Below are 25,327 nucleotides of genomic sequence, written 5' to 3' on the forward strand. Positions count from 1 at the left end.
GGGATGGGAGATCAAGGAGAGAGGCAGCCTTCTCGCTGAACTCCTTCCATCTGGCTGCAGTGTGTGTGGGGGGGAGGGCAGGAGAGGGAGACTGCTGGCGGAGACTGGTGGCCCTTCAGGGTTGTAAAAATGGTATCTGTGGCCCTCAAGCCAAAAAGGTTGAGAACCACTGGTCTAGTGAGTGAAATTTTTAATAAAAGAATTTAAACTGATAAATAACATAGGCTCTCCCAAGCTGGAGGACCTAAGTTTATATCACCAAAGCAACTGAGACAGTTGATGTTGAAAGTGCTGAATACTCTACAACACAAACTCAAGATAACAGAAAACTAAGGCTTTTTCTATCAGGAGCCAAGGGCTGTGACACTCTCTCCCCACAAAGGTACTTTTGTGGCAATCTTCAGGATTATGTGCATGATTTTTTTTCTTTTAAAGCATTTAAAAAAAATCTTCTCTCTCTTTGTCGTCTGGTTTTGTATTGTTTGCTGGGTTCCCAGATGTTGTATAAACCCCAATTTATTAATGTTTGCCAAATAACAGTTTTCATTTTTGGTTTTATTATTAGGGCTCCAAACTCTGAAAATGGGCACCAAAAAAATCAAGTTATTATTTAATCTCTCCGGTTTCTAAGAGGAAAAAAGGGGCACTCATGAAACATGAATGACTTAAAATAACGATCCATCTTCATCAGTACTTAAAAGAGCCAGCAACCCAGTAGACTGTAACATTGTATTGTGTGGTTCCACAGTTCTGAAATGTGATGTGTGAAGGTGAATCCAACCTTTCCACCTAAATGGTCCAGTCTAAATGGTACTCACTGTGGATGTAAGGGGTTGCCCGCACAAAGACCACAGAACTGGTGTCTAATTGTATTTTCAGAGAAAGATTGATTTTTATTAAATGCTTGTCCTGCCATCAGATATGCGCACACAACTTCAACTGAAATTAGTAGGAGCGTGAATGGGGATCAGAGCACAATCTGGCCATTAGGATTTATCTGTAAAGATATTTTTGATCCATTACTGTTAATCATCTATAATAAATCTACCTGTATTTGGACACTTCTGAAAAAAGCGGATTTTTGTTTGTTTGATTGTTTTTTACAAGAGACACCACCATGTAACATATTAGTCTGTGCTGAGGAGCTGGGATGCAGGCTCTTCTGAATCCCAGTATTTAATTAGAAAGAACTAGCGCCCTGCCTGCAGAACTTGCAGGTCTTTTTCCTCACCAGGGCAGGATCCAGACTGCCGTCTCTTTAGTAAATTTTTTATATTTTGGAGAGAGCTACCATCTCACTCTGCACTTAATCACACAACATTTACAAAGTTACTACAACCATGATATTAAAAAAATTGCACTGTAACCTGCAATGTTTAAAATTAAAGATATTTTAGATTTAAAAAGTAATCAAAAACTCCTAGTAATCCTTACGATTTAATGGTCTAAATATGTGAAAAAAATTCCTCAGTGCAAATAACCCAACTAGCACCAAAAAATACCTTTGATATTTGATCTCCTGCAAGTTAAAAGCCAAAGCCTGATCCAGCAGCTTTCATGCACATGTGTACTCTCATTGAACTCATGCATTTATGTAACCATAATTATACATTTACAAATTCAATGAATACATTGGAGTAAGAAAAACATTGCTGCTTGCAATGCTGCATCCCAAATTTGTAGCCTGGACAAAAATATTCACAGTTCAGTTGTGCAGTGAACTCCTAAAACTAAAGGTAGCTAATCCTTATATCAGATCTAGCATGAACCATGATTTTTCAATCATTCACACTGTAAGCCAATGCACAAACATTTCTTGTTTCAACACTGTACAGGAAATGTTAAAACTCAGACTAAAATTGACCAAATTGGATTATCAAACAAAAAGGATTATAATTTCCCCTTGACGATGCAGTTTGATCTTTTTAAAAAAAAACAAAAAAACCAACCCTCTGTTTTCCATTTATTTCTACTGAGAGGCATGAGGCAGCTTTTGCCTGGCAAATTTCTAACCATTAAAATGTCCTGATTTTCATCTTGATTCTTGGGCAGGCAAGAGTCAGAAGTGCTGTAGAAACACACAGCCTCCTGAGAATGTAGGGTGGGGGAAACTAGGAAATGCTCTGATGCACTCCTTTCCCAGCCAGTTAGGAAGCAACAGCAATGCTCTAAAAATGTGTTCTCAACTTGGGGGTTGCAAACAGATGTATGAAACTCATGACCACCCTCCATCTTTCCTTAATTTCTTAAATACATGAAAACTTTTCAATTGTTATTATGTTTTGTAAAAGTTTGCTTGTACAGTATCCAAATTTTGGGCCCACACTGAATTACATTGATAATGTGCCTTTAAATACAAAACATATGTTTTCAACAATGAAGGACAGAAGCAGAACTACCACCACAATAAGCTGGTTTCAGAGATGGCCAAGGCACACATGAGCAAATTGTGAATATCCATCACATCATTGAAAAATGCAGAAAGTACAATCACCCACCGATCATGTGCTATAATTACTCAAAAGCGTTTGATACTGTCTGCTACGACCATCTTTGGAGGATACCGGCAGACATGGGGAATCAAGCAAATTTAAATTCTCGTGGATTATATGAGAAGCGTGAACAAACAGTGCTTAAAAGAGGGCTTACAGTAGGTGCAAATGATCAGGGCACAGGCATTGCAGGTAAGCTGGTTCAACCAACCTTGTAAAATCCAAAAATGTGTTTTAAATGACCAATCAAGATAGCCAGGCAAAGTGGCATACAACCTTTCTTTCTTTCTCCAGAGACAGGAAGGGGATAGGAATCTGAGGAGATAGATAAGACTGAAAGCAAAGGGACATTTTCTCTTTCAGCTAGGCACTGGCATTCACACAGACATGCTCCAGCTTGTCTGTGAGCTAGTGCTACAGAAGTCCAAGACATGATGTCTACCAATGGACATTTGCAAGTTTTGTTAAGGCTATCTTCCTTCTTCAATGTAATAAAGCTTTCTAATAGCATGAACAAAACTACTGAACAGTTTGTTAATGTGGTTTCTAAATATTTAGTTTCTTTTTCATGCCTCCCATGTGCTAACAAATGCTATAATTCCCTTGATCGCATCTTTGTTTAAAGGTATATCCTCCCATAGCATAACCCAGGAGAGAACCACAGCTGTTCTGATCTTATTGCTAGAAAGATAATACAGTGTTTATAAACACCTGGCACAGAGAAAATAGAGCACAGGAGGAGAGAGAGGATTGGGAAACCATCCTCTCTATCCAAAACAAGCTTAGAAGACAGCAGCAGTGAGACAGACACTTGAGTTTTCTACTTAGAGCTTCATACTGGGTCATTTGGGTGGCACCCGAATGGATACGGTGTTGCTGGATCTATGGGTCTCTGACATTTACTATATAAACTATTAAAAATGTAAACCACTGTATCTAAGTGACATAAAAGGTTGAATAAAACCCAGCAAAAGAAGGGAATTTCCAATTACAGCTGAAAACACTTTATTTCAGAAAAATAATTTCAGGCAAAACAGAATTTATGAGAGATGGGTTTCACCTCCAATTTAGCCTCTAGCATGTTTTTCATATGAATGGCTCAAACCAGTAGCATTAGTTTAATTGTAGATTAAAAATATAGGATTATTTAAGAGAAAATGGATTTTTAAAACTCTTCATGGAGCTTCTATCACTCTACTCCCTTCCTGTCATACATTCTTCTGCTCATTTTACAATCATCTCCTCTCTCAATCTCCACACAAAATAGCCACTTTGTTGCAAGAACTTTCTGCAATCCAGAATAGTGTTTCTGTATCTCTCTGCTCCATCAACCATCCATCTATTTTCAATATTATGTGGAATCTTTTCTCCCGTGACTAAAAATTCATAAATTCTCTCCCACTGCACCATTAATTATCTCTATAATAGCAGTTAACTTAGTAAAGAATTTTGGGACACAGCTTGAATGAAAGACAGTATACAAAATAAAGTTGTATTGTAAAAAATTATTAATAGATTTGTGCAAGGCAAACAACAGATCATTAGTCAGAGTGTACAGTAAATATGTAATTAGACTTTTCAAAATGATAACTACAGTATCTATTCAATAGTCTGTAAGAGTCTCTTGTGTTAGGGCCTAATTAGACTCTTTTAAGTTACTGATCATTGACCCAATAGATGATAACAACTCCTTTCTCTGAAGCACTTAGTGTCCTTGGGGGCAATGTAGTTACTCTTGACACATATTTGCAGATACAGTCTGTGATGACAAGCCCTTCTCAGAAGATTTTTTATTACCTGTGGATTATGGAAATGATCATCAGACAAGGTTTTGTCTATCAGATAAATGTAGCCACCAGTGGGCCACGCTGAAACTTTAAGATATTGTCAGTGAGAAAACCTCCTAATTTTATACCCAGTAAAACCTTTTACAATGGAACAACAGTTGTTTCCTCCCCAAAATAGCTCAACATTCTAGTTCAACTTGTAACTTTAGGGTATGTCTACCCCTAAGTTGCTGCAGTCAGATTGACCCTTCTGGATCGATTGAGAGGTCAGCAAAGACCCGCTCAATCGATCCAAAAATCGACGCTATAAAACCACCCCCTCAAGTGGCGTAGCGCTGTGTCAATGGGAACGTGGTTCCTGTCAGCTCAGTGCAGTGAAGACGCTGCATAGAACGGAAGCACAGCAGACAGTGGGAGTTACGCAAGCTACTCTGCATAGCTTGCGTAACTCCCGTCGACTGCCCCCAAATCGCCAGGTAAGTGTAGGCCAGGCCTTAGAAAATATGGCAACTACTAATTACTCTCTCTTTTTGCTCTTACCATTCAAAAACAGGCAAATGGGGATCTCTCCCTATGGAAAGATCAGCCTTGTTGTGACCCAGGGGATGGGACCAGAAAGTCTGCAGGAGCCTCCTGGCATCTAGCCTGCCTACCTCCCACCCAACATTTTTAGTGTTCGTTTCTGCACAGGAGGATGGGGAGGTTGTCCCCCTGGTGACACCAGTGAGGGACAGTAGGAGGCCCATGCACACATGGACTCCTTCAGCTACTCATGTGTTAGCATAGAGTAAAAGAGGCAGTCTTTGGGAGCAGGAACCAGTCTTGTTCCTTTTCCAACAGTTTGAAGACATTCACCAATCCTGGAGAAAAGAGGCAGAATGGGCTATGGTGGTGGTCATATTTCTGAACACACTCCTACCATAGGGCTAAGCTTCAGGGTTAAGCTTCACAACAAGACCTTGAAGGGAATTGTTGCAGAAGTGGGACCTGGGCACTGCTGAGGCTGTTCTTGACAGAGAGCTCTCTCAGTAATGTGTTGGTCTCCACTCCAGCACCAATTGCTGTCCAACCTGTACAACAAAAGACAATGATGACATAAGGTCAGTCCTGGAACAGGTTTAGGGTAGTACTTTTCTGCTCTCTATAAGGTCCAGGAGGTACAGAACCAAGGCGGAGGGAGGGGATGCAAATGGTTTATCCAAATAAATTAGCAAATTCTGGTTGGGGTTGGGGTGCATCATCCTGGATCACATGCTCAACCAGCAGATCTCTAGGCACAGCCAGCAACATGAGCTCTGTTGTGTCAGTCTCAAAATAGCAAGGTTGATGAAGGAAGCTTAGCCCATTGAGAGGCAGCTTGGGAATGGAGACAGCACAAACAGGATTGCTAACATGGAAAATGCATTGTCTCCAATAAGGCTGGAAAAGCAAAGGTCAATTTATTAGGAGTAAGAGAAAGCTACTCAATAGGGTTTCCTATTCCCAGAATAATGCATGCTATGGCAAAAGTTTTCAGTCTAACTTTGAAGTAGCAAAAATTATACCAAGGAAATAATGGTAAGTGCCCAATACTTTTGTACCCCGGCCAACACCCCACTGGCAAGTGTCCCTCTGCAAATTTGCACCCAAAATTCCCTGGGAAAGGGAAATGCAAATGATTTGCATCAAGAAAGAGAAACTGCAACATACTTTCATTTTAAGAGAGATTTGGGGCAGCATTCAGAGCTGTGAAACACACAGCAACTATTCTGTATTCTTAAACACAGGTGAAAAAAATGGGAATTTAATTAATGCAAAAGTTGAAATATTTTCTTTTTCATATCATTACAATTTAAGAAAAGGACATGTTCAAGCTACTTCTACTTGAAAGTTAAATGTATGTACAAAAAATGGCAAGAGCAGGATATTCTGAGCGGCAAATCTAGGCTGACAGACTTCATTTCTTATTCCAAAGGTAGCTCTGTAAACAGCTTTATTGATTTTGAATTATGTTCAGTCAGGTGTGCTTTTTTCTATTCTGCCATATACATAATAAGAACATGTGGGCAGGAGGATTAATAGTCAAATGTGGCACTAAATTGGATCACTTTATTTTTGTGAGATAATCATGGAGATTTTGATGTGCTTGATTTTTTTCCCTTTGATTGTCAGTTTTGCTAGTGATGCTGACAAATTCTGCTGCCTTTTGTCCCATCTCTAAAAAAAAAAATCAAAACTCTCTTAGGGAGTCCATCTATTTATGATAGCCGAATATCTGTATGGGTAACATCTGAATATCTGTATGGGTAATGACCAGGAAAAAGGGGCTGGAATAGATGTCCTACTTCCTGAACATCCATTTGGGTGGTTACAAAGAATCAGGGGCACCTGGTGTCATCATTCCAGGACCTGAAGAATAAATTGGTTACAAGGTCCTAGTCAAGAAGAAAACAGAGGCACATTCATTTGTTTTAACCTTCCAAGATACTTAGATACCATGGTGATAGGAGCCTTAGAAAACAGATTAAAGAAGTTACCATAAATTTTGCCAGAAATTCAAAATGCCTCCCTCAGTGAGCATCATTTCTGCCTTACGCAGACTGAGTTTAAGCCAATATATCACAATTTGTGGCCTCGTTTCCCATAATATAGGCATGGATTGGGACACAGGTGGGGCTAACAATGTTGGAAGGCTGGTTCTATCAAACAATGGATCCCCATGAACAAATATATTCCTCCCTGATACTAGTATGTTCGGGGTGTTACAACTTCTGGACCTTATCTCACTTGTGTCCAAGACAAATATTGGGTTCCTTGGGTTTTCTGATTAGGACCATTAGGCTTTAGCAGCAGCCAAGTAACACACCAGTTTACATTATTTCAATAGAAGTTGAGGTATCTGCCTTGTCTTACATCTCCACATCAGCCACACATTCTTTTCTCTCCCATTTGCTAGCAAAAATTAACCATATACGCTAAGTTTCAGCTTAGAAAGATTGTCCTATTGCCCATTTATAAACACCTACAATATGGGCTTAGAATAGAAATAGTAACATAGCCTGCACAATAGTAGTGTAGCTTCATAAGAGCTAATCCTTGTACATGCAGGTCCCTTTAAGATGTTTCACCCGGTAATTGTTATAAAAACCATGTATGTTTTATTAAACAACACCATAAACTGTCATATAAAACATGCACAAATTGTTAGTGTTTCCTTTTAGTCTAAGGCAGCAGTATTTGGTGCGCTGTCTTTTATCAAAATGTTCCAGAATTAGGGTGTTTTTTTTAAATGCTTAACATTGAAAACACAAGAGCCAGAAACATTCCCCAACTCTTCAAGCCTCTTTCTCCCCACTACTCAAGCCAAGAAAGAAGACTGCAACCCAAACATGAACTTTTCTGTATATAGACAAGAGGGAGTGGAGCTTAACGGAAAAGAAATGAGATTTGTATTTGCAAACAGAAAGAAGCCATTTTGAAGTTTTGCAGCATACCTAACTCAAGAGTCATGGACAAATTAGTCAGACTTTTGTTGTTATTTTAAGGGCTTATTTACACATGGGGTTTACTCCACACTAACTCGAGGTAGGTTGGTGTGAAAACTCCTATATATGCATAATGCAATTCCTCAGAGTGCACTAATTCCACATTTACCATAAACTCTGGAGTACTTTGTCAAAGTGTATTAAGTTCAATGTGAATTAAGTTAGTGCAGTCTATGTTCGTGTACACACAATATAGCCATGCACTACTTTAGCAGTCCTCCAACTGCTATCCCACACTGATTTTCGGGCATCTGTGACTGACCTGTCTGTTCACTTGTGTACCTAATATATTTCTATTACAATGATATTATTCCAGCAGCCTTTACAACACGCCTCGAGCAGCTGCTTGAAGCCGTGCTGAGAGCCTTTTGCCAATTGGGGAAAAGCCTCACAGCAGCAAGCTCTTGGGGCCAGCCGTACAATAAATATTTGTTTGTGAACATTGCTAGTCAGATGTCTGAGAGGAGTCACAACTGGGATATTGACCAGTGTTGTATAAAGAGCCAACAGCTCAGGAGGACTTACATTAAAACCATGGATGCCAAGAAACAGTAACTGTGGAAATATAACCTCTCCGTTTTTTGAGGAGCTGGTCAGGATTTTATACAATTGCACCACTGCTGAACCTTCCAGCCTAAAAGGGATGCAGAGAGGATTACTATCTAATTACTATCTAGCAGCCCCCCAGGGGTCCCCTCCTAACTCCTCCAACCTACATAAGTACCTCCAAAGTACAGCCTGAACTGCAAAGCCAAACCAGGAATTCCCAATCCCCCCCAGTCTCCAAGGCACTCCTGCAAACCCACAAAATAGGGATTGCACACTCAAAAATCCCAATTTATCCCTCCTCATGTACTTACTATCTCTGAGGTCTCTCAGGGAGAGAAAGAATCACAGAGAGAGAAAATCAGAAATCATGTTAAAAACCACTATAATTGCCCCTCTGCAATCTGAACAATAATCATTTTTTCCCTCTATTCCCCCAAGCATGGCACCTGCAGCAGTCCAGACCCTCAAAGACAGGGCCTTCAGAAACAGCTAAGCAGCTGGCTAACCCAAGGGGGAAGAAACGGAGAACGCTGATGAAATGTTCGCAGACCTCATTGCAGACTCCCCCAAAAACTCAAAACAATGGAGAGCTGAAGTTTGTATTTGAGGTTGGAGTGGGAAAAGACAGGGAGCTATCCAGTGAGAGCGATGAAGTGGCCAGATACAGCACTGCAGTGGCCAGAGAAAGCACTGTGATGGCCAAAGACACTGTAGAGAAGCACGGGGACATGCAAATTCAAATCTTGGAGGCAATACAGCAGCTGAATACTCAGCTGTAGTGCATGCTGCTAGCAGGTACACAGAAAGTCCAATGCCCTCAACCAGGACACAGCCATGTTCTGCAGTCCATGGATGATGCAGGGTAATGGGACACCAGCCTACGTTACTCGCTATGTCCCTGCAACCATGCTCCCTGATGCCATTACCCTCCCCAGCCCAAACTCAGGGCAGTCAGAACAACTGCACCTGGGAGTCCAGCTTTTACAAGCCATCTAACAACCCTAATAAGTTTGAGCCGCAACACTCAACAACAGAATGCAGTTGCAAGCCATATACTTGCCTGTGAATTGGAGTCCCACAACCTCCACATCATTGTGTGCTCTCCTCCACTCCACTGCGTCACTTTAAAGCTACGTTTCATTGCTGTTTTAATCAAAGGTTTATTTCTGGTTGCTACATTTTTAATTGGCTTTAATATTAAACAACATTCGTAAGGAATCTACAATACCTGGTAGACAGAAAAATGGGTGAAATTTGCCTACTTTTATCAAATAAAAACAGTGCCACAATGTGCCACTTCTACCACCACTAAAAGAAACTGCAATGTCCACAATCCAATCCTCAGGATAACAGCTGGATGTGCAGCTGCATGTTCTCAGGCCTAAGACAAAGTAAGAGAAATGGGCATCCCTAACAACATTGCCCTGGCTGTTTCCATTTTCTAATGGATGCCTTGCTGGCTGCTCAAACCACTAAGCAAGTCTCCCACCCATCGTTCAGCCTTTCTTCCTTACTCTCACAGATATTGTGCAAAATGCAACATGCAGCTATAATCTTAGCCAATCTTATAATCTTAAGGGTTTTTTTTTGCAGCTTCCAACCAGGCCCGTAACAGCATCAGTTTCCTTTCAGATGGCTAAATGCACAAAACACTATCATTCTGCAGCTACTGAGATGATAGCTAAACACTTCCTTCCTGCATTCTGTCCAAGTGGCCTGTGAATGTCTTCATTAGCCAGGGAAGCAGAGGAAAAGCCCAGGATAATCAGAGCTATCTCCATTCTATTAGTGATCCTGAGAGCAAAGTTTCCTTTATTCATTATGGTAAATAGAGCTCAGTTCCAAAATATCCTAGCATTATGGACTTTTCCAGACTATGCTGCATTTATATCTGTGAACCTGCCATGGTAATCAGCCAGACCTTAGCGCATCCTGGAGAAATATCTCTTTCTGTTTATAAACTCCAAGACCTGGTCCAGGAGGCAAATGATAGGCACATGTTTGAGAACTCCTTTATTGTTATCTCCTGAGCACTACCAAGTTTTATAACCCAGTGCAACAGTACTTTATGGCCCCCATCACACACCTGCATAACAATGGCCACAACAGTGCATTTCCCCATGATGAACTGGCTAGCTGTGGACTGGTAATATTGAGGGTAGCTAGCTTCTAGATGGCAATGGTGACCAGCTTCTCCATTGGCATCCTGTTGCTGCAGCTTCAGGGCCAATTCAACACAGATCTCAAAAAAGGCTGCTTTGCCATCTTGAAATTCTGTCACCAATTCTGATCATCCCAGGTCTGCAGAACGATGCTTTCCCATCAACTGAGGCTGGTCTCCTGAGACCAGAAAAGGTGCTGCACTGTGTGAAGCTGCTCCAGAAACAGCTCATGAATAGAAGTTGCTTGCTGTCATCCTTATCTTCCTCCTTCTGCGGCCTCTATTGCTGCTGGAGAAGTCACTGCTGCAGCCACATCATTTGCCTGGTGGTGCAGCAGGCAAAGTCCAAAACCAAAGCCATGGGGCTTTGAGAGCTCACATAAAGCCCAAAGAGCCTCTGCCTACTTGCAGTTGCCAGCACAGAGCAGTGGAGCATTGTTGGGTCCATTCTGGCTTACAGTAATTCAGAAATGATGCTAGCCCACCCAAAAAGAGAAGATGCATGGGACAGAAGGAACAGAACCATGGGAGTTTTATAATTTAACCTCAACTCCCAGAATTCCACTGGCTTTTGCAATACTTCCCACAATGCACAATGAGAAAAATCTCAGAATGCACACAGCTCAGCAGGAAAGCAAAGGACCATGAGATATCCCACCAGAATTCCACAGGCTTAGTGTACACCAGGTTCTTGCAGTGTGAACACAATGATGCAGAGCTTTTCATGCAGCTTACATATTGCACCCCAACTAGTGCGTGTTCAACTCAGTGTGAACCTGCGCAGACACACCCTAAGTGTTTGTGGAAAGTGAGAGCCGAGAGTGGGCTGCTCCAACATCCAGTGAAATCAGTGGAAAGATTTCCATTAATTTGCATAGGACCAGGTTTGAGTAAAGGTCAATCTCTGAGTAAGTGTCCTAAAAAGTTCCAGCAACATGCACCATCTTTATCTTTACAATTTCTACTTTGTTCCCTATCCTTGTTCCCTATCCTCTCCCATTTACTTCTCTTCTCCAAGTAATAGAACTATTTAGAGGGGTTTTGTTTTGAAGTGTTTACATAAACTGTGCTGAACTGCAGAATGGTCTTGTAATGTATGAATCAATGTCACATAGGATGAGGGAGCAGCTTTATGGAAACATTCTATCGCATTCTCAAATTTGTATTTTCACACCTAGGTACCACAGTGATTAGGAGCTTTTTAAATGGAGAGAAAGAGAGAGAAGACAGACCCAAATGTCCAAGAGCATTCAACTCCTTTCACTTGCAAATGACTGCAAATATCGTAATGAACACCAGAAGTGTCAATCTCCTGAGTTACCTGGGTCAACAATTTGAACTGCTGTATTTGTATTGTTTTATTTGAATGGAGTCCTGAGAATTAAACACAGACATTCAAAAAGAGAGTTCTGCAAAATGTTAAGACACTTCCCAGGAAATTGTATTTGAAACTTTTCGCCATTTCATTCTGCACAATTTCACACCCCTGAAATCTCCCATTTCCTAAAATTTTAGAGCAATGTTTTATTTTGCTTCTTAATCTTTGAAGCTTGAAAACATCTAAAAAACTAACCCACTTTCTGCTTTAAAAAATCCCTGGGGACAAGCATCCTGGTTTTTCACTTGAAAAATCTCAATGCCCTAAGCAGGAAGCGCAAATTTGCTGTGCTCCATGACAACTGCAAGACAACGCATGGTGATAAGTACTAGCAGCCTGATTCTGCACACAATTACCACCAGCTACTTCACTCTCAAGATCAAATGGTAAAAAAAAAGGGGGGGGTGGGATGGGATGTTTGCAGAAAACGGGTGTGTCACTTCAGATGTGATCTTAAGTACTCTCTTCAACATGCAAATGAGGCACTTCAATATGCACTTCTCTCCCAGGTGCTCCCATCTGGTTACTAGGTCGGAATAATTACGCAAATCACTCATTAATGGAGGATCATGTTCCTCTGTACTTCCTTCCTGTGCTCATTTCTTTCCCCCTTGCACTTTTATATGCAACATTCCACAGCTGTGGTGTGCAGGATTAAGACTGAGGTGACTAGAAGCTTAAAAGCATAGTGTTACAATGCATATGCTACTACGGGTACATTCCAGACCTAACAGTTCTGATTCTAAGTCTGTAATATTTTAACTTTCCAGATGATGAGAATTTGTTTAGTGATTGCTGTGGGAGCCCATATCATGATGAACTGATTTTCTTTTCATAAAGATTCTCTTTGTTTTTTAAACATAAATGGAAGGCCTCTCTGGGTTGAAATTTTCCAGCACTGATGAACAAGACCTGTTTACTTAACTCTTCATGAACCTACTTTTCAAATACTTACCATATCAAACTTAGCCATTCTACAAATAAAACAGGGTTACTTACCAGTAACTGTTGTTCTTCGAGATGTGTTGCTCATATCCATTCCAACAGAGGTGAGTGCGCGCCCCGTGCACGAGTCTCCGGAAGCTTTTTTGCCCTAGCAACCCCCGCAGGGTCGGCTCCGGCGCCCCCTGGAGTGCCGCGCTCATGTCGCGGTATATATGGCACCGCCGACCCCGCGGGTCCCCAGTCCCTTCTTTCTGCCGACTCCGACAGCGGGGACGGAGGGTGGGTTTGGAATGGATATGAGCAACACATCTCGAAGAACAACAGTTACTGGTAAGTAACCCTGTTTTCTCTCTTCGAGTGATTGCTCATATGCATTCCAACAGAGGTGATTAATTAGCCATACCTTTGGAGGTGGGTAGGAGTCATTGGCGAGCAGCCCTTCTCAACACGGCTCTGCCCACGCTTGCGTCCTCTCTTGCCTGCTGCACGATGGCGTAGTGGGACGTAAAGGTGTGTACCGAAGACCAGGTCGCTGCTCTGCAGATGTCCTGCAGGGGCACTCGTTCCAGAAAGGCCGCGGATGAGGCCTGGGCTCTGGTAGAATGTGCGGTGATTGGACCTGGGAGTCGCACCTTCGCCAGCTCGTAGCAGGTTTTGATACACGCGGTGATCCAGGTGGAGATGCGCTGGGTGGAGACAGGTGAGCCCTTCATCCGGTCCGCCACTGCCACAAACAGCTGCGTAGACTTCCGGAACGGCTTGGTTCTCTCAATGTAGAAGGCCAGGGCTCTTCTGACGTCCAGCGAGTGCCATCTCCGATCCTCCTCCGAACCGTGCGGTTTGGGAAAGAACACGGGGAGGAAGATATCCTGGTTATAGTGGAACTGAGACACCACCTTAGGTAAAAAGGCTGGGTGGGGTCTCAGTCGCACTTTGTCACTATAGAAAACTGTGTATGGGGGTTCCGAGGTTAGTGCTCTGATTTCGGATACCCGCCTGGCCGATGTGATGGCCACGAGGAAGGCTACCTTCCAGGAGAGGACGAGCAAAGGGCATGTAGCCATAGGCTCGAAGGGGGTCCTGTCAACCTGGAGAGGACCAGGTTTAGATCCCACAGAGGCACCGGGTCACGGACCTGCGGATATAGCCTCTCTATCCCCTTGAGGAACCTAATGGACATAGGGTGTGAGAAGATCGACCTTCCTTCCAGTGGTTCGTGGAAGGCCGAAATGGCCGCTAGGTGTACCCTGAGGGAGGCCAATGCCAAACCCAACGACTTTAAGTGGAGGAGATACTCGAGAATCGCCTGAATGGGTGAACAATCGGGCGGGACACCCCTGGAGGCCGCCCAAACCGTGAAACGCTTCCATTTCGCCTTGTACACCACCTGGGTAGATTGTTTCCTGCTACCCAGTAGGACTAATTGGACCTGCGCCGAACAGGCCCTCTCTCCCTCCGTCAACCACAAAGCCTCCATGCTGTCAGGTGTAGGGAGTCCAGGTCTGGGTGCAGCAGGCGACCCCGGTCCTGAGAGAGCAGGTCGTAGCGTTTCGGAAGTGGTATCGGCGTGGCTATAGAAAGGTCCAACAGGAGGCTGTACCAGTATTGCCTCGGCCACGCCGGGGCGATAACATTGGCTCTGTCTCTCTTTATTTTCAAGAGTACTTTGGGAAGCAGTGGGACGGGGGGAAAGGCATACATGAGAGCCCCCGTCCACTGAATGAGGAAGGCGTCTGAGATGGAGTTCGGGTCTCGCCCCCGGAGGGAGCAAAACCTCAGACACTTCTTGTTCGATGCCGATGCAAATAGATCTAGTTGGGGAATACCCCACTTGCGGAAGAGAAAAGTTGTCACCTCCCAGTGTAGTGACCAATCGTGGCGGGGTGAGAACAACCTGCTGAGGCGGTCCGCCTCGTCGTTCCTGACCCCAGGGAGGTGAGAGGCAGACAAATGAAAGTTGTGCCTCACCGCAAGGTCCCACAACTGCGTCGCTTCCTGGCAGAGGGCCGATGAGCGAGCCCCCCCTTGCCTGTTTATATAAAACATGGCAGCAGTGTTGTCTGTCATGACTTGAACTACCTGACCCTTCAGGAATTTGAGGAAGACCTTGCAGGCCAGGTGGACTGCTCGGAGCTCCCGTACATTGATGTGGAGCTTTTGTTCCTGCGTCGACCAGAGGCCCTGCGTGCTGAGGTCTCTGCTTATGTGGGCCCCCCAACCCACATCCGAAGCGTCCGTAATCAGAGTTATGGAGGGTGTCAACTCTGCAAAGGGACCCCTCTCAATACTTCCATGGGGTTCGTCCACCAAATTAATGACCTCAGAACCGAAATTGGGACAGTGACTACCCGTCCGAGAGAGTGCCTGGCCGGAGCGTATACAGAGGCCAACCACCCCTGTAGGGGTCTGAGTTTGAGGCGAGCGAGTCTCACGACATAGGTGCAAGCCGCCATGTGACCCAACAGTTGAAGGCAGTGCCTGGCCGTGGTTGTGGGGGACCTGTGGAGATTGTCTATGATGGTAGTCATTGCCTCGAAGCGGGGCTGGGGGAGGAAGGCCCTGGCTTGGACTGCATCCAGAGTGGCCCCTATAAAATCTATTCGTTGTACTGGTATGAGGGTGGACTTCTGCTCGTTTATGAGCAGACCCAGCCTGCCGCATATTGTGCGAGTTAGTGTCAGGCTGTTCTGGACATGGACTCTGGACCGGCCCCGGATTAGCCAGTCGTCTAGGTAAGGGAAGATCTGAACTCCCTTGCGGCGGAGGTGGGCAATCACCACCGCCATACATTTTGTAAATACCCTGGGAGCTGAAGAAAGGCCAAAGGGTAGGGCCGAGAACTGGTAGTGGCCACCAGCTACCTGAAATCGTAGAAAACGCCTGTGGCCCGGGAGGATGGAAATATGAAAGTAGGCATCCTGTAGGTCGAGGGCAGCAAACCAATCTCCTGGATCTAGTGTGGGAATGATGGAGGCTAGGGAGACCATGCGGAACTTGAGGCGTCTGATGAACCTGTTTAGAAGTCGAAGGTCCAGAATAGGCCTGAGGCCTCCCTTCGCCTTGGGGATAAGGAAATACCGGGAATAGAACCCCCTGCCTCTTTCCTGAAGAGGAACCTCTTCCACCGCCCCCAGGAGGAGGAGGGCATTCACCTCCTGAATAAGGAGCTGCTCGTGAGAGGGGTCCCTGAAGAGGGACGGGGTAGGGGGAAGGTCCGGTGGGAAGGCAGAGAGTTGCAGGGCATAACCTCTTTGAATTATACTCAGTACCCAGCGATCCGAGGTTATGCTCTGCCACTCGGGAAGGAACGGACACAGTCTGTTCATGAAAGTCCGAGTAGTCCAGGAGATGGGGGGGGTGCCACCCTCGGGCGTCCCATCAAAAGTGCTGCTTGGCACCCTTTTGCGGCCCTTGCTGGGAGCCCCCAGCTGGGCCTTGGCGGTCCCAACGATTGCCTTGACGGAACCGATCCCTGCCCCGTCTCGACTGAGGGGGTCTTGGGGGTGGTCTCGGTGGAGGCTGCTGCTGCTGCTGCCTAGGGGGCGTGGTCGACCCTGCCTCCTAGCTGCTTGTGGCACATAGAGACCCAGGGATTTCAAGGTGGCTCTCGAATCCTTTAACGCGTGCAGCTTCTCATCCGTTCTTTCAGAGAAGAGGCCAGTTCCCGTAAAGGGCAAGTCCTGAATGGCCTGCTGCACTTCAGGCGAGAGTCCGGAGGACTGTAACCAGGATGCCCTGCGCATAACTATGCCCGAGGCCATAGCCCTCCCCGCTGCGTCCGTGGCATCGCTAGCCGATTGAAGGGCAGCATTGGCAACCAAGGAGCCCTCCTGGACCAGTGTAGTAAAGTCTGCCAACATGTCCTGGGGCAGACCTTGGAGAAACCTCTGGAGTGAGGACCACAGGTTCAGTGTGTAACGCCCTAGCAGCGCTTGATAATTGGCCATACAGAGCTGCAGTGCTGCTGTAGAATATACCTTTCTCCCAAAGAGATCAAGTTTCTTACTCTCTTTATTTTTGGGAGTATTTGCATGTGTCCCCTGCCTGTCCCGCTGATTTACAGCGTCCACAACCAGGCTCCCTGGGGATGGGTGATTAAACAAGTACTCAAACCCTTGCAGTGGCACGTAATATTTCCTCTCTGCTGTCTTAGAGGTAGGTGCCACTGAGGCTGGGTTCTCCCAGAGGGGCTTAACCAGTTTGAGCACACACTCATGAACCGGGAGTGCGATCCTAGCCGGACCTGCTGGGCCAACAGCTCCAAAGAGGGGGTCCTCCTCCTCTACTAGCTCCTTGATGTCCAGCTTTAAGTTCTCTGCCAGACGCTTGAGGAGCTCTTGGTGGGTTTTGAAGTCCGGCAGCGGGGTCCCCCGATCTCTCGCCGTTGTCTCTGGCGGGGAGGAAGAGGAAGACTGAGGAATTGGCCTCGTGGATGGGCCTTCCAAGGGATCAGACTCTTCTTCTGAAGAGTTCCCCTCGTCCCCTTGGCTTCGAGGGGGGTGCGGGTTGAGGTCCCATGGAGGGTACTGAGCCCGTGCCCTGTGTGGGCTGTGGTGCCCATTGCCAATATGGCCATTGCCAAGGCCCCTGTGGCCATGACGGCACCGCTCCCGGTGTCGGGTAGGATCCCTGCTGTACCGGTACCGGTGCCGTGCCCGAGGAGACCCCTTGGGTGATGGGGCCGTGCGCGTGTCTCCTGGATCCGCGGCTCCTATCTTCCCGCTCCCGTGAAGTACTCCTAGATGACCTGGAGTGGTCCCGGCGATGTTGATGACGCCGGTATGGTGGGGAGCGGCTGGAGAAAGAGGAAGAATGCCTTCTGTACGCCCTCGATTTGGCCTGGCGTTTTTTATAAGGTGGAGACCTGGAGCGGCGCCTTGGCGTGAGCTCTTTGTGGTGCGGTGCCGTAACGGTCGGTGCCGTGTGCTGCGGTGCCGGAGCCCGTCCCGGGCTATGTGACAGTGATCTGGAGCCCCTTCGATCCCGGCTAGTGCTTGTCCGGCGACCGGAGTCTGGGGCCTCTGCCGGTACCGAAGCGCTCTGAGCCACGGTGCCGACAGGGCTAGGGGTCTCCCGACGCGTCTCCCTGCTCCGCTGCGGAGTTTGCCCCGGGGATCTATACCGGTGCCGGGACTTGCGTTCGGCCACCGGGACCCGCGCCGGGCTCCTTGTTGGGGATCGGGAGCGTCGCCCTCTGCTCCGTACCGAGAGCGGAGATGGAGAGCGGCGTCGGCTTCACTTTGGGGAACGGGACCGGTGCCGGGAAGCTGGTGAGCGAGACCGGTGCCGGGTGTGCCTCGGGGAATCAGACCGGTGCCGGGAACGGGACCGGTGCCGAGTGTCTCTAGGCGTAGAGCGCCTGGGTGAGCGGGATCTCCGCCGAGATCGGTGCCGGCCGCTGGTGGGTGAGCGCACCGGACTGCGGCCCCCAGAATGCTCTTTCGGTGCCGTAGATGCCGGTGCCGGGGCATGAGCTGGTGATCGGCGCCGGGATTCTAAGGATCGGGAACCCTCGGAGGCTGAACTGTGATGCCTCCTGCCGGCGTCTCGGGACCGCCCTAGCCGGCGCGGTGCCGAGGGGCTCAACGACCCATGGTCAGAGCTAGGAGGGGAGCTGTCGCTGTCCCTCCTTGACCGTCTGGGGGGAGACCTCTCCTGCCGTCTCTGCTACCCACCGGGATAACCCAGCGCAGGTTTACCCCGAGACGCAATTCCCGGAACCCTCGGCCGAGGGGGGGACGGAGGCGTGGGCATGCCCATGAGGGCACGAGAAGCCGCAAACACCTCCGGCGTCGACAGTCCCTGCAGGGGCACTACCCCACCCCCCGGGGTCGGGGGAGGCTCCCTGCGAGGAGATGCCAGTGCCGACAAGTCCATGGCACGGGGCTGGGGCATCTCCTGAATCGCCCCCAGCCGTTCCGGTCGCTGGGGGGAGTCCATGAGTACGGCCTTGGGCCGTTTCTTTTTCGTCGGTGCCGTCTTGGTCGGTGCCGTCTTGGTCGGTGCCGATGTGGTCGGTGCCGGCGGGGCACTCTGCACCGACGAGACACTCGGTGCCGCCGGCGATCTGGAGGGCTCGGAGTCGGGGCGAAGCGCTGACTCCATTAACATAGCCTTCAAGCGGGCATCGCGTTCTTTTTGTGTCCGTGGCTTGAAGGCTTTGCATATTTTGCAGCGCTCTTTGCGATGCAGTTCTCCCAGGCAGCGAAGGCACCTGTCATGGGGGTCGCTGACTGGGAAGGCCTTCATGCACGCCACGCAGGCTTTGAATCCAGTGGATCCCGGCATGGCTGTGCCTGCCCCGAAGGGCGAAAGTCCTTAACTATAACTCTATTTTCAATCTATCTTACTATTAACAACTATCTAACTATTATTTAACTATTTACATAAAAACAAGGGTTGCTACTTGCATGTATAGCAAGGGCACTAGCGTTCCAGCTACCGTCACGGGCGGAAAGAAGGAACTGGGGACCCGCGGGGTCGGCGGCGCCATATATACCGCGACATGAGCGCGGCACTCCAGGGGGCGCCGGAGCCGACCCTGCGGGGGTTGCTAGGGCAAAAAAGCTTCCGGAGACTCATGCACGGGGCGCGCACTCACCTCTGTTGGAATGCATATGAGCAATCACTCGAAGAGAGAACTATCCAATAGCAAAGATTCTATGGAATGTATATGGCAAAACAGGGACTTCCACAAGAAAGCCTAAGACATTTGTTACAATCAGTGTATTGACACTGAATCCCTGATGAATTCACAATAATGTGACATAATGAAGTACTATTGGAGGCATCTACACTGGAAGTGTGTGTGTGTACAGGCAACAGCTGTACTTGCACATAAATTACATGGACATTCAGCCTCAGACTACATCTACACTATGAGCTAGGGGTGTGATTCCCCAGCCTCTGTACACATACTCACGGTAGCTCAATGAGAGCTAGCGTATGCATAAATAGTAGCATAGCCGCGGTGGCATACCTTAGCCATGCCAAGCCCAAACCTGCCTGACACCTTTAAGCTCATAGTGTAGACATAAAACGGGACATAAACTTTGGCCGGCAAGATGTAAAACAGTAACTGAGACAGCAATGAGATCATCTGATGACTTAATATCTAAGGATATAAAAATGAATAAGAAAATACTTGCTGTAAGCAGACCACAAGTAGGAAACTTTCAGGAGAATCAGTGGGTCCACTACTTTCACCACATGTAATGTGGGAAATTAAAGAGGATACAGAGATTGCACAGAATATTGTTCTTTTCTTTGCATCCATCTTTACCATGGAGGGTGATGGGAAAATACCTGCATTGGAGTTACTCTCTTTAATTACTGAATGTGAGATACTGTCACACAAAGAGATAAAAACAACAAAAAGTTGATGAAACAACCTGAGAAATGAAATTGCAACCAAACATGAGGATCTTTTGGCATTCAACAGAGACATCTGAAGGAATGAAACACCTATTAACAAAAAAGAAAGGTTAATCAGCTGTTTTCCTTTAGTAGACTGTCAACACAGATCCACCCTCCTTAGGAAGACACATGTGCCTTCAGTGCCAAATCAAACAAGGTAGATTCTAGAAAGCAACAATGCTTGGGGCTGCACACATGACCTCTCATGGAACCAAACATTCATTGTGCAGTTCTATAAGAAGCCATACAGTCCCAACTCTACCTCAGTTCCTTTCAATTTAACCTGAATTCAATGGAAAAAGAGATGTCAGGAAGGCAGGTGGGAAGTATGAATTTATGCTAGGAATCTACTCAAAAAACAAGTGTACTTTGAATGTTAGCCTTCTTTCTTCTTCAAGTGCCTTTAGAGTCTACATTCAAGAGTAGCTACCAGCAACAATCCATTTAAGAAACTTGTGTGAGGATTAGCAATTAAACAAAGATGGCAGAACAGCACTACCAAACTGACTACCAGAGATCTAGCCACCAGGGAAAGCTATTCATGTTGAGATTAAAGGTATGAACTGAACTCTAGGTTACAACCTTACATATCTTTGTGAAACAGTGATTCCGTCAGCTTTGGAAGCACTAAAATTAAGTCCCGAGAAAGCAGTGGTTCACAAATAGGTGAGAAAACATGAACTAGTCCTTTTCAAAAACATATTAGTGACGGACAATGTAGTGATATTCGTGCTTTTTCTTTTAAACTTTACCAGGAACCCAAGCAGAAGAGGCGCTAAAGAAAGTTTTGGGCAGAAGTTCTGAAGTGAAGGAGAAAGACATACAGACAGGCAGGCAAAGTAGCTTTAGGGATAATATCGTCTTCCTCATTCTATTAACATATCTTGTTCAGTACTCATGACTCTTTTTGTGATTCTTTACTGTTGTCTCATGAAAGAATGTGCACAGGTTGAAAATCTTTACACTGAAGCTGATATGGCTGCCAGATGGATTTACAAAATACTTGTGTTTTCAGAAGATATGGCTGCCAGATGGACTTTGACAGTACTCTATTCAGGGTGCTTTAGTGGTAACAAATAGTTCAAACTTAAAGAGACTGTGGAAGCTAAGAGATGATGGTGCTCATTAGAACACAAGGAAAAATTTCTTCCACTTGGAGTCAGAAGTCTCTCCCAATGAAGGTTACAAGTGAGATACGTTAAACTTCCTGGGAACTGCCCAAATGGGAACTTGACAACAGGCCATGATCCAGTCCACCCAAAATAGAAATACTGAATCTGGATGAAGAGCCTATTTAAATACTTACAGAGGCCATATCACTATAATATCAGAGTACCATGACTTTGGCCTTGTGACAGGAGATGTGGCAGACCAATGAAGCCTGAGATCGAGAATCAGTGAACCAAGTGGAAACTATTAACACTGCACGAACTCTGTGCTGTTTGATCTCTCTGATGATCAGAGACTGGAGGGAAGACACAAAGTGTGTCCTGACTCTAGTCCAAGAGAAGGACAGCCAGAATCTTTGCAACCTCTCCAACAGAATCAAAGAACTTCCATCTTCTCTTTTGTGGCAAAGAGGTGTAAGAAGTTTTCTCCACTTGTGAAACACATAATTACCATAGTTTCCTTGAGAAACTATTTATACTGAGCAGTGAATTTTTGGCTCAAATCAGATGTCAAAATGTTGTACTTGATCTTCCTGGAAAGTGGTAAAGTTGTGACGGGATGATACACCCACCATTTGCAGAACTTGGCATCCTCTCCCATCAGTATGGCTGAGAATGAGTTCCTCCCTATCAGTTCATATGGCTACACACACACAGCTTAAGTATTGTACATGAAGATGTGCATCAGCCTGTTCCTCATTTAAGCAAAAAAAGCATTATGAGATAGCTGAATTCCTCTCGTCTTGATGGTATTTATTAGGATATTCAATCCCTTCAGATTTACACCAAGACTGTATTGTGGAATGGTCTAAGTGAGCCCCATCCATTATATTCATTACAATGACAGACAGTGGGTAGAGGAGGATTGACGGCACACTTAGATAACGGTCTATCACATCATAAATTCTTGACCCTTTCAGGGTGTGATTATCAGAGACTGCTGTGATTGATGTGCCATTCATACCCTGCTGCATAGGTATCTCAACTTGAGATTGAGCAGTGAGAGTCACGAAAGGGAGGCTGTGTGGGAGTCAGCCAATAGAAGAGGGGTCGTGAAGAAGAGCCAATCAGGACCCAGCAGGTCCATATAAAAGGGAGCTGCACGGCAGAGTAGGTCATTTGCTGCTGGGAGCCTAGGGAGTAAGGTTTGTGTCCCTGGAGGGTTGAGACAACGGTAAGCACCTTGGACAGAGCAGGGGCTGGCTCCTGGGACTGGGCAGCTGAGGCCCTGAGACAAGGCAAAGAAGGTGCTGGGGTCATGGGGAAGCAGCCCAGGGAAAGAGAGTGGCATTTGAATGAGGTTACAGAGGAGCAGCAGGATGCTGCTAGTTATAGAGTCCCTAGGTTGGGTCCAGAGTAGTAGGGGGAGGGCCAGGTCCCCCACACTCACCATTAGAAAAGTGGCTGGACTGCTGGACAGAGAAATACCTCCTCTTTCCTCCCCCCTGCTGCACAGACAAAGACCTAGCAGGAGGGTTGAGTTGAGAAAAGACGCTGAGAGAGGAGCCGTAAGCAGAAGCAGAGACAAAGTGCTTGTGTGCAGACTGTGAATACAGACTTCGAGCTAACACCCAGAACAACCAAAAGGAGGTGCCAGTCTGGTGGTGAGAACTATACCCTGTGACATAGTTATATAGAAAAAGATAGTGTTTAAACGGAGAGCCCCAAACTAGTCTTGTGGCTCTACAGAGGGGAATATAGAATTTGAACCTTCAGGTACACATGCTCACCTTTTTTAGAGCTAGTGGGGGATGCAACCCTCAGTTGTTTCTGGGGGGGGTCTGGACTAAAGGAATTAAGGAAATAGCACACCTTCCAATGGTATTGGAAAGGAATGTCTTCTTTTACTTTCAGTTCAGAAGGGAAGTTACTTTGTCTCTCAGTAGTTAGGCAGGAGTGAGAATAGGGAAGGAAGGGTCGGAAGCTTCCACAGAATGCAAATGGACAGAATAGATCTTTAAATGTTCTTTAGCATCCCATGAGTGAAAGGTAATTCCATTTCATTACACCCTCCCCCCCCCTCCCCCCCCCCAAAAAATATATATATATATAGGTGGTACCCAGATATACAGCAACCAGGTAAAGTGGAAAGGGTAAACATCTAGCAGCAGGTTTTCTAGAGCACATATAATCTTGGATAATTTGGATAATACAGAATTATAGGGACCGACACATGCTCCAGCCTTAAAATATCAATATTTTGCACATTACCATGTTGATTAATGTACAGTAATATTTTCCTTTTTAATAAACTTACCGGGCTGTTAATGTTTCAGTAAGTTCTTTCCTGTTCTGCACTCGGAGTTTGTTTGTTTTATATCTAGAATCTTTACTAACTTCAAGCAAATTCAGGATCTAATGAATGAAAACAAAAATACAGTGAATTAAAAACAATTTAGAAGGTAAATGTAAAGACTAGTTGTGCAACCAAGCACATTCACAGGATCATAAGATAACTTAAAGAGATGGTGTTTAGAAAGTTAACCTTTTTTTAATAAAAAAAACTCAAGGAAATTAAGAGAAGAGAGGAAACATTATCTATCCAATGTCATGAGCAAGTTGAAGAAGAGATGGGAACAGAACTGGAATCCAAAATCCCAGTCCATTGCTTTTTCTATTAACAGTGTCTCTAGGTGCTGGGATTAAACATTCTAGTACATTACAAAGATTGCAAGTAACTATGGACAGAGTGGGGAAGGAGTAGAGAGACAGACACATGGACACAGATGTAAAAAGAGTCAGATCTGTAGGATTTTGCTACACTGACTTAAATATCAAAGAAACACAGAGAAAGATATGCTGATTGTGACTGATAATTCTGGAGATTGGGGAAATGCTATGTCTAAGGGATTCCCCCTGCCCCCATTTCAGTGGTTTCTATTAAAAGGACAGAGGTATTTTCTTCTGAGGTCTCCATTTTTTCTTCATCGTTATTTAGTGAAATGGTGTAAACTTCACAAAAAAGAGAAATATATCTTCTAAAAGTAACTCCCACCTGACATGTTGGAAACTTAACTATCATGCACAGACAAAGTGGAATTAAACTGAAAAAGAACTTTTAAAAATGTGGCAACAAGAGTCTGGTGGTTTTATAAGAGCATTAATAGGAAAGAAGGCGGCCATATGGGCTATCAAGACCTATAATATCTCTATTAACCCCAGCATTTGTTTTAGATGGATGTTAGTTATGGGTTGATTGATTTCCACAAGACAAAATCAAAACAAATCCTGTATCATTATACAGGGAAAGGGAGAATTCCTAAAAAGAGAAGGATCATTTGAGTTCTCTCTGTCTTGCTTATAGAGAGGGGGAGAGAGAGAGAGAAATAGTTTGCTTAACCCGGTTCCACCAGGCCATTGCAAGCTATTGTCACATAAACTTAATCAATATTTTCAAAGGTGCCTCATATCTATTACCATAACAAAATTGACCCTTGGATGGTGTTGCTATCTCTAGATCTGGTCTCTAATCTTTAATCTCTAGCAATCTATCCTAGAATGGCAGTGACCAAAAGTTATTATCATTTGATGACTGTTCAGTTGCATATATGAATAAGGTGTGGTCTTAGTCCAGCTCTGAGTGAATGACTGTTCACGTGAGCGATGAACACAAGTACCAGCAGTTATCTTTTTATTTGCAATTCATCCTGTCATTGTGTGTCATCCTGCCAGTGTTATTCTGTTTATTTCACTGGTATTATTTTGAAATTAGACTGCTCCCTTCTTCCTTAACCTCTCAAGCACACTGGCATTTAACCAACTGGCCTTTAAAATGCAGACCTAAGCATGGATGTTTGGATTATACATTGTGCTATTCTTTTCCAAAATGTGTGCATTTTCTTTTGTTAGCACATTTTTGAGATAAGCCTTGTTTTAGAATTCACATTTAGATCAAAGCAGCCCCAC

The 25,327-nt window shown here is 45.4% G+C and overlaps 1 protein-coding gene across 6 annotated transcripts in view; it reads right to left on the bottom strand.

Annotated features, from left to right (window-relative positions):
* SUGCT (succinyl-CoA:glutarate-CoA transferase) overlaps window positions 1-25,327 on the bottom strand; it is a 430,017-nt gene that overhangs the window by 217,806 nt on the left and 186,884 nt on the right. For all 6 annotated transcript variants that reach the window (XM_067550388.1, XM_067550389.1, XM_067550393.1 and 3 more), the window contains exon 11: window positions 23,679-23,776. In XM_067550388.1, coding sequence (XP_067406489.1) covers window positions 23,679-23,776 — 98 coding nt within the window. The remainder of the gene's footprint in view (window positions 1-23,678; window positions 23,777-25,327) is intronic.

Source organism: Emydura macquarii, unplaced genomic scaffold, assembly GCF_026122565.2.
Source record: "Emydura macquarii macquarii isolate MOO-44397 ecotype Brisbane River unplaced genomic scaffold, CSIRO-AGI_Emac_v2 contig_1263, whole genome shotgun sequence".
Taxonomy (NCBI): domain Eukaryota; kingdom Metazoa; phylum Chordata; order Testudines; family Chelidae; genus Emydura; species Emydura macquarii.